The sequence below is a fragment of the Suricata suricatta genome, chromosome 3, assembly GCF_006229205.1.
Source record: "Suricata suricatta isolate VVHF042 chromosome 3, meerkat_22Aug2017_6uvM2_HiC, whole genome shotgun sequence".
NCBI lineage: Eukaryota > Metazoa > Chordata > Mammalia > Carnivora > Herpestidae > Suricata > Suricata suricatta.
In genome coordinates, this window is record NC_043702.1 from 86,384 (window position 1) to 95,971 (window position 9,588).

General features: G+C 59.3%; 1 protein-coding gene across 1 annotated transcript; it reads left to right on the forward strand.

Annotated features, from left to right (window-relative positions):
• Positions 1 to 1,893: 1,893 nt before the first annotated feature.
• Positions 1,894 to 9,588, forward strand: GAL3ST2 (galactose-3-O-sulfotransferase 2; the record flags this gene model as incomplete). Its single annotated transcript, XM_029936148.1, has 5 exons — positions 1,894 to 2,044; positions 2,139 to 2,211; positions 7,045 to 7,131; positions 8,127 to 8,391; positions 9,199 to 9,588. Coding segments are annotated over exons 1-5 (966 nt in total), but the record flags the coding sequence as incomplete, so codon positions are not given.

Genomic DNA, 9,588 nt, shown 5'->3' on the forward strand with positions numbered 1-9,588 from the left:
AGGGCCGGTCCTGTTTTCTCTCGATTTGGGCTGAATCTGGCTGACCACTGAACGAATGCCGCCAGGCCTTCGGTTCTGTGTGCTTCTTCAGTCCCACTGAGGCGAGTGTCTGTTTATAAGAAACTGGTCAGATGGAACAGCAGGTGTATGGGTGTGTAGGTGTGTGTGGGTGTGTCTGTGTGTGGGTGTGTAGGTGTGTGTAGGCATGTGTAGGTGTGTGGGGGTGTGGGGGTGTATGTGGGGGTGTGTAGGTGTATGTGTGGGGGTGGGGTGTTTAGGTGTGTGGGGGTGTGTTGGTGTGTGTGTCGGTGTGTCGGTGTGTGTGTGTGTGTGGGTGTGTAGATGTGTAGGTGTGGGGGGTATGTAGGTATGTGTAGGTGTGTGGGGATGTGTGTGTGTGGTGTGGGGGTGTATGTAGGTGTGGGGGGGGTGTTAGGTGTGTCTGTGTGCGGGGATGTGGATGTAGGTGTGAGGGTGTACGTGGGGTGTTTGTGTAGGAGTGTGGGGGTGTGTTGGTGTGTCGGTGTGTGTGTCTGTGGGTGTGGGTGTGTAGGTGTGAGGGCGTGTGGTGGTGTGAACGTGTGCTCTCAGATGTAAAAAAACCCATTTCCATCAGGCCCGGTGAGCCTCCCTCCTCAGTAAAGCAGGACTGCCCCTCCCCCGCAGCTGGAGATGGGCCATCTCAACATGACAACGTGATGTGACATCTTGTATTGTTCTTACCCAGATGCCTGGGGCTTCTCCCTGAGGGGCCTTGGAGCAGACCCACCTGGGGCTCTGCGCCTGGGGGCCTTGAGCTCGCCCACAGGTCCGCCCCCCCCCCAACAAACGGAGCGGAAGCGGGACCCCGTCTGGCAGATGGCACTGGCTCTTTGGCCTCTGCTGCAGGGGCTCCAGTGCCCTTTGCTGGGACTCCGGGGCCCCTAAGAGCAAGGCCTGGCCCCCTGGGCACCACTGGACACCAGCCTTGCACGTTCCTGAGGCGGGCAGCAGGCCTCCACCTGGCTGCTGGGCCCAGAGCCCCCACCCCAGGGATTCCAGAAGCGGGAAGCTTATCCACTGTGTAGCCCAGGCCAAGCCTCCAAGGGAAGGGAGGTCACAGGGACCCTCGTGCTGGAACAGCAAGACACTGGGCGGGGGCAGGGGGGTAGGAAGCCCCTTTCAGCAAAGAGCACGCGGAGGCAATGTCACATGACTAATCATTTCCAGTATTTATTTTGTTCCCACAATTATTGGCTTTCAAAATTTGTTTTGGCAGCTGAGAACTTTGAAAATATTTTTAAATTGATTTTATTGTTTTAAACAGTTTTATTGACATGTAATTCACATCCCAAACAATTTGCCCATTTAACGTTGTGTAGCCACTGGGCTCCGTAAAGAACGCACGTCTGTGCGTCAGACACACAGGCCAAAGAAGGGCCCCTGGGCACCCGTCTCGAGCTGGCAGAACACCCGGCCCACCTGCAGCCCTGGGAGTGGCCTCCAGAAGTGGCCGCCAGCCACGGCCCCAAGACTGGGCCACCTGGTGCCCTGGTGGCCCCGGAACCGTGACCCAGCGGCCCCTGGGGGTGTTTGGACCATGAGCTCTTTTGGCAGAAGAAAAGCTTCTCTTTAGAAACACACGGATTTCTCTGAGGACTGTTTGTTCTAGCCGCACAGCTGTAAGAAACTGAGGCAAATTCCTGTTGCCTCAAGGCCAAAGGGGGGAAATTTCAGATAGACGGTCATTGTGTGACAGAGTTCCGCTAGGCTCGTCTGCAGGGGCCAGTCCACAGGCAGTTTGCAGAAGGGAGTTTTATGTGTTGGAACAGTGGTATCTGAGTAAGATTGTGAGGCTGGCTGGTGTCCCGTGTGGCCTTCCCCGCAGGATGAGAAGTGGTCACTCACGGGGCCATGCCCCACGCAGCTCCTTTGGCATGCGAAGGAACAAATCACCTTCCCTGGAAGGCCTCGTGGGTTACCGAGAAAGGGCACAACCGCAGTGCAGGAGCCCCGGACCCAACGCCAGGGCCACAGTGGGGCCTTCTAGAGGCCAAGAAACGGCGTAATGGTGTTGTGTGTGCAGTGTGGATGGAGAAGATGAGGAACGGAGGGTGCTTGTGTGCAGCCATCTCTTAGGGGACCGCACTTCCACTCAGGAAAGGGCACAAGAGGCAGCAGAAAGAGGTTCGTTCGAAAAACTGCCATCTTGCATCAGACCTGGACCTTCAGGTGAGCCTGTAAGGGATTCTGCCTTGACATGTGTCCTAGCTTTGTCGGCTCCAAACCACAGCCTTCCCTGAGCAGTGAGCACCCCAGCCCTCAGATGATGGTCCCTAAAGACCGTTCCCACCAGTGGGACCCAGGGCTTCTTGGAGGAATGGCTGGCTCCAGGCCCAGGCCAGGAGGTGAGCAGGACAAGCCTAGAGTCCCTTGTGTCCCGGCCAGCATAGATGCTGCCAGGACCAGTAGCACCAGGATTCTGGAACAAAACAGTGGTGCCCGGTAAACGGGCAGCATTAGAGAGACCGGAAGTGGCAGCCCTGATGTATAAAAATATTTTTCTAGTGAAAGGCACTCAGAAATGGGATCTGGATAAATGTTCCATTTACTGTGGCAAGAAAAACTAGCAAATCAAAATAAATAGAATGCGAGGCCCAGGACCCACGTCCTGACAACAGCCAGACTGAGAGCCTCCAGGCTGACGTGTGATCAAAGAAGACACTGTGGACATATGGACGGAGGATGGACAGACGCAGTGCTTCTCATGGGACGGCAACGTTGTGACAAAGTCCCTCCCTCCAAATTCACACCAACCCCCCACCCCGTCTTCCTTCCTGGGCTTCTGGTGCCCCCCAAGTTCTGCCATCTCCACTGGGCGTGGCTTCGCTCTCGCCCCTGCCCATGTCTCCACCCGGAGTCCCGCCCCTCTCCGACTAGAGGACACTGATGTTCCTTCTCCTGTCTGTCTGTCCCCTGGCTAGGCTGTGGTGAAGGCTCTGTAGGTGGGGACAGCGTGGCCCTCTGGTTAGCATGCTAGTGGCGGGGCCTCGGGTGAGGCTCTGTCCAGTGGCTAACAGCAATGACCCATGGGGACACCACGGGGTAGAGCATGTCGGGTGCTGGGACAGGGGACCCTTGGTGACGACAGGATAAATTCCTGGTCACAACCTCACTGGGCAAAGGCTCTGTGCCTTTTAATCCAGAGTCCCAAGAGGTGGTGCCAGTTGGGACACCAGTGACAGTGAGGAAGGGACAGCTTGGGCTCTTCGCACCCGCCACATTCACATGTGGCCCATTTGGAATTTATTCTGGTCATGGCCTGAGGGAAATCCGTCATAATCCCGTTTCAGAGCTAGCCGGCTGCGCCAGCCATCCGCTGGTGGCTGCCCCTCGCCCCTCCCTTGCTCCCCTGGGCCGCTGTCCTGATCTGACTCCAAGGAGCTTCAGAGTGACTGGTTTTCTATGCTTTGCAGTGCAGACCTCGTGCTCCTTAGTAGTATTGCTTAGAATGTTCTGGCTATGAGGACTGGGTGGTCTGAGCCCTCCTCCCACCCCTCTGGGGCTGTGCGTGGATATAGCCACTTTTCTCAGGAGTGCGTTGCCCCCGCCCCCAGCACCCCCCGCTCCCTGATCAAGGCACCATGTTTTGCCCATTCCTCCTAGGCTGAATTCTCAGTCATGCTCCCTCTGGGTTTGAATTCTTTCCCCATTTGCTTGTAATACTCCTATGCACCCTGTAAAGCTCTATGTGAAAGCTCCAGTCCAAGCAGGAAGTTCCTCCCTATGCTCTCCAGATGCTAAGTTCTTTGAGTCCAGGTGTGGCACCCGGTGCCCTCATAACCTGTGAGCTGACCTCCTTCAAGGCCCAGGGCTCACACGGCCGAGCCCCCTCATCCCCTCTGGCCACTGTCATACCCTCCCGTTTCCCTGCTCAGGGCCCCTCCAGGTTGCTGGAGCCCTTGGGGCAGTCCAGTTCCAGGCACAGCCTGTTGGAGACACTCCGGCCCCCGAGGCAGGCCCAGGAGGGGACCCTCTCTGTGCTTTTCCTTCTTCAAACTCAGGGAAGTCTGAGGCGCAGCCTCTGAGCACAGGTCTTGTCTAAGGAGAGGCCTGGGGAGCTACCTCCACTGTGTAGGGGAGAGGCAGGCGGGTGGGGAGGGTGTTCTGGGGGAAGGCTGAGGAACCAGAGCCACCAGGGAAGGACAGCCATGAAATATTCTTGGGCCTATCCGCCCACAAGGCTAGGCAGTGGCCTGTCCCTGAGAGGCAGTTCTGAGCTGGGGGCTCCTCCCCCCTCCCCCCTTTCGGAGCTCAGAATCCAAGCTCTGTGCTGTCGTTGGCAGAGTCCAGGAGCAGACACTGGGTGCCTCTCTCCAACAGGTCAGGGCCCGGCGCCAACCTCATCAGCCACCACTAAACCATGCAAGTCTCCTGCTGGGTGGCCAGAGCTCAGAAGAGGCTGCGGCCCCTCTTGGCAGGCAGCTCCGAAAGCATCCTGACTCTGGCCGCCTCTCCCTGCCTCGGCTCCCATGTGAGGCGGTCCAGGTGGTTTTCGGCGGAGCGAGCACAGCAGGGCAGCCGACCAGCCGCCGCTGAGAACAGTTCGGTGCAAACGGCTGAAAGCACTAACAGGCACCGAAAGTGGGCTTTTATCGGTCACATGTCAGGAAACTGATTGCAGACCAGGACCCAGGGAGGCCCTGGAGACGTGGCCTTCCCGCCTCGCTGCAGCGTGCCTGCGGGTGGCGGCCACAGCCCCATGTCCCGGGCCACCAGGTCTTGAATTCTGTATGGAGAGCCTGGCGTCAGGTGCTGTCACCAGAGTGAACGGAGGCCTGATTTCCTGGTGACCCTGGGCTGCGAGGAGCCCCTTGCTGCCGGCCTGGCCACCTGGGTCCTGGGCCACCAGCCAGGCCACGTGTGAGACAGACTCTTGTATGTCCTTCAGGGATGTTTCTGCCTCCAAGGCAAGCCCAGCTTGGGCCCAGGCTGCAGCCCACCACTCCCATAGATTGATAGAAATATAGGCATATACCATTCCCCCCACCCCCAGTAATGCTTTCTCAGCAACCCCTTACAGCCAGAGGTGACCATGTGACTGAATTTTGGACAACAAAGTGGAATGGAGGTTTGCTAGGGGCTTCAAAAAGGCTTTTGCCTCTATCATGGCTGGCCCTTTCTTTTCTCCCTCCAAATGTTGATGTAATGTCTGGAGCTTGGCAGCTCTCTTGTGACCATGAGGCTATACGCCAGGAGAGGGAGAGATGTCAACATCCTCAGTGTAGCGGGGCTGAGTCTGCCAGAAGCAGCAGCCTCCCCTCTCTAGATGTCTAGATTGGTGAGGAAAAGCCACCATTGTTTTCTGACTGAGGAGCTAAGTTATATGGCATTCTTACCCGGACGTCCAAATGTATGTCACATCCCCAGCAATTCCTGACTCCTTTTCCAGCCACTGGCTGGTGTCTGCAGTTGGGTGTCTCAGGATAGTTAATATTCATCAGATCTGCTGGTGGGGGGACCTTCCAAATGGGCCCCTTGCCCCACTGCTTTCTCTCTCCCCCATGCCGCTCTGAACTGGGAAGTCTGCAGCAGAGGGAGGGCAAGTGTGTTTGGCTTCATTCATTCACTCGGCAAATGTGACCTGAGCATCTTGCACGGCCAGTAGCTCTTTTAGGAACCGAGGGACTTACACACTAGTGGCCAGTGCAGACTACAAACAAACAGGCACATATGTGGCCTCTTCAGGTGGCAACAAGGCTGATCAAGGGGAGAAACAACTTGGGGTGGCAAATGCTCCTGCAGGGGGGTCGGGGAGGTCACTGTGGAAGGTGGGGATTAAGGAGAGACCAGTGGAACTGGGGGTGAGGCGCGCTGCAGGGAAGAGTAAGACCCTGAATCCTCAGTGAGCAGAGAGCAGATGTTTGAGAAGAGGAGGAAGGGGAGCAGCTGGAGAGGAGGGAAGAGGCAGAGAGGGCTGGGACAGTTGCCTTGGTTAACTAAGGGGGTGGGTTTGAGCACGCTGGGCTCATGAATCAAAGGGTCGTTTGGGGCTGCTGAGGGAGAGTGGAGCACAGGGTTGGGGCACACAAGAGGGCAGCAGCTGCCGGGGTCCCCGGAGCCTCGGAGGAGGAGGAGGAGGAGGAGGAGGAGGAGGAGGAGGAGGAGGTGAGCATGCGTGTTTCCAGATCAACGGTGGGGCCACGAAGCTGGGGGAAGGAGCCACTGTCCACCCAGGGGAATGGGGCGGTTGGGGGCACATCAAGAGCTTCAGTCTGGACCCTGGTGACTCCTTCTGATGACCCAGTGGGAATGTGGGGCAGCTCAGGCTGGATGTAGATTTGGGGGCACACTGGTAACATCATAGTGGAGACCAGCAGAGGCTTCCCCTCCCTCTCCCAGGACCCCGACCCCTGCACTCCCAGGTGGCCCTCGGGGGGAGGTGCAGAGAGACCCTGTATGGGCAGTTCCTTTGTTATCCAGTGCCTTCTGGGGTGTCCCGCCCCAATGTGAGCACTTTGGCTGGTGGAAGGCGGGGTTGGGGCAGTGCTGTCGCTGCAGCTCCTTTGTTCAGGGGATGGCAGGACAAGGGGGGGGTCCTTGTCCCTGTCTCTTTCCTGATCTGGTCATAGCATCTCCCGTGGGCATCCAGCCCAGGGACCACCTGCGCCCCACCTGCTGAGAGCCTGGAACCTAGGCAGACCCTCCCAGGCTCCTCTCTTGTGGCACCCCTCCTCTTCCCTCCCCTGGTGGTGGAAAACCAGGATGTCCCATCCCTCTCCCCATGTGCCCATGGGGGAGCCAGCTCAGGGGTCTGTGGCTGGCCAGACTCCCAAGGACACTGCTGAGGGCTCATCAGTGTCCCTCTTGCTGCCCCCCTCCCTAGCTACTCCTGGCTTCTAAGCAGCAGAGGGGTGCACACAGGGCCAGGAGTGGGTAGAGTCTGATGATTCAGAGCACCCACGGAGGGTGCAGGTAGGTGCCCACTAGGAGCTGGTACGCGGGTGCCAGGTGGGGGTGGGATGGGTGTGACAGCAGGGCTGATGGACTTGCTCTGCCCCACAGGCTCTTCCAGGCCGTTCTCCTCCTCCTGGCCCTGACGGTGCTTCTGCTGGCTGGCTTCCTGCACAGGGACGTGGAGCTGTTCACATCGTGAGTTCCGTGTCAGGTGCCCCACAGTTTGGGTACTGCCCTGCCCAGGGCAGTGCCTGAGACCCCAGCCTGCCCACCCCTGGGCGGCACCCAGTGCTGGCTGCTGACCATTCCTTTCAGGGACCCAGTAGCCCTCTGGAGCCCTGCGAGCATCTCCTGTGGACAGTGAACTTTGGGGGGATGGGAATGGGCCCGGGCAGGGGGGTCTCAGGCAGAGCTGCTGTATGCAGAGGGTGACCGGGTGCTGGGAGACAGGGCGGGGGCCCTTGCTCCCCTGCTGGCCCGTGGTTTGTCCTCTGTGAGGCCCGGGGTCCTCAGGAATGGCCATCCACGTCCAGGGCTTTGGCCTGGCTGCTGGTAGGTCTTGGGGCTCCAGGCCTCTTCTCCCTGACCCCCCACCTCTGGTTGGATCTCCCCATGGGGCACACCGGGTCCCTCTGCTGCCCCCCCCCCATTGTCCCAGGGCTGGATCTCATACCCCCACTACCCTGGGTTATTCTTACTGGCCGCGCACTCAGGCAGGGAAGGGGCCTGCCACCTGAGGCTGGAGTCACAGCCAGGAGGTGTGTCATGGGGTCACGAGAGTGGCTGCCAGTGGCTGCTCCTGCCCTGCAGTCAGGCTGGCCGGCCTAGGCATGAAGGCTCAGCCAAGAAATGCTGCATGTGTGGTCCAGACCACAGGGCCAGAGCCATGTGGGGTGCCCTGAGAACCAGACAGGAGGTTGGGAGGCAAAAGAAGGTGCCAGGGCCTGGGGGCTGAGCTGTGGTATGTGGGGGGGACAGATGAGCAATCAGGTCCATGCCGCGGGGCCCCCTGGGGTGGCAGGGTTGGGGTCCCTGGTGGGCGGGGCACAGGGTTTGGGTGTTATCGTAGGGAAAGTGTGAGTTAGGGGAAGCTGGGTGGTGGAGGATGGACTGAGGGTCTCCAGGTTGTGGGGTTGGGGGTCTCGGGGCGGGGGGAGGCCCATGGACCCTCCCTGGTGCTCTCCTCCCAGCCTACTCAGGGACCAGGCCGAGGGGCCGCCCATTGTCAATGTCATGTTCCTCAAGACTCACAAGACTGCCAGCAGCACGGTGCTCAACATCCTGTTCCGCTTTGCGGAGACGCACAACCTATCGGTGGCGCTGCCCGCGGGCACGCGCTTCCACCTGGGCTACCCCTGGCTCTTCCTGGCGCGCTACGTGGAGGGCTTGGAGCCCCATGGCCGGTGGCAGCGTTTCAACATCATGTGCAACCACCTGAGATTCAACCTGCCGGAGGTGCGGGGCGTGCAGGGTGGGGGATGCAGTCCCAGGGCCTCCACGCACTTTGTGGCTTTGAGGCGTGACCATGGGGTGGGAGGAGATGGCGGCCTGGACAATGGAGACTAAGGCTCTGGGGGTGCGTGCGTGCAGACCTTGCTAGGGCCTCATATGGGGGCCTGGCCAGGCCTGCCGCACACCTTGCTCCCCTCCCCTGACAGGTGCCTGCCATTGTTCTTGGAGTCAGAGGTGGGCACCCTCTTGGCCTACCACCTTCTCCATCGGTGTCTCTGCACTCCTACTCTTGGTTCCCAAACCTGCCGAACTCTTCCTCCCCAGGACCTTTGAGGGGACACTCTTCACAGCTCCTCCTCTGGGTCGCTGAGATCTGTTTATCTTATTTTTTATTTTATTTTTAAATGTTTTTAATGTTTATTTCTGAGTGAGAGAGAGCACACACACAAGTTAGGGAAGGGGTGGAGAAAGGGACACAAAATCCCAAACAGGCTCCAGGTTCCAGGTTCTGAGCTGTCAGCACAGAGCCCAACATCGGGCTCAAACCCAGGAGCCATGAGATCATGACCTGAGCTGAAGTCTGACGCTCAACACACTGAGCCCCCCAGGCGCCCCTCACGGCTCAGTTTAAAGGTCACTTCCTCCCGCCAACTTCCCTGAACCGCTTTCCGAAGGCTTAGCTGGGAGAGAAGGGGGAAGGGAGGAGGGGCCGCCCCCCCCCCCAAGTTCTTTAGGATCCTTCTGGAAGACCGTGGAGGCGTGCCGAGGGAGAGGAGAGTCATCAGCCCTTCCCGTCATGTCTCCGAACAGGTGCAGAAGGTCATGCCCAACGACACTTTCTACTTCTCCATCCTCAGAAACCCCGTCTCCCAGCTGGAGTCGGCCTTCGCCTATTACAGGAACGACGTGCCCGCCTTCCGGGCCGCGGCGAGCCTGGAGGCCTTCCTGGCGTCCCCGCGCACCTACTACAACCGCAGCGCCGGCCTGCGCAACGCCTACGCCCGGAACAGCATGTGGTTCGACCTGGGCTTCGACAGCGACGCGCCGGCGCGCGAGGCGTACGTGCGCGCGCGCCTGGAGGACGTGGAGCGGCGCTTCCAGCTGGTGCTCATCGCCGAGCACTTTGACGAGTCCTTGGTGCTGCTGCGCCACCTGCTGCGCTGGCAGCTGGACGACGTGGTGGCCTTCCGCCTCAACTCG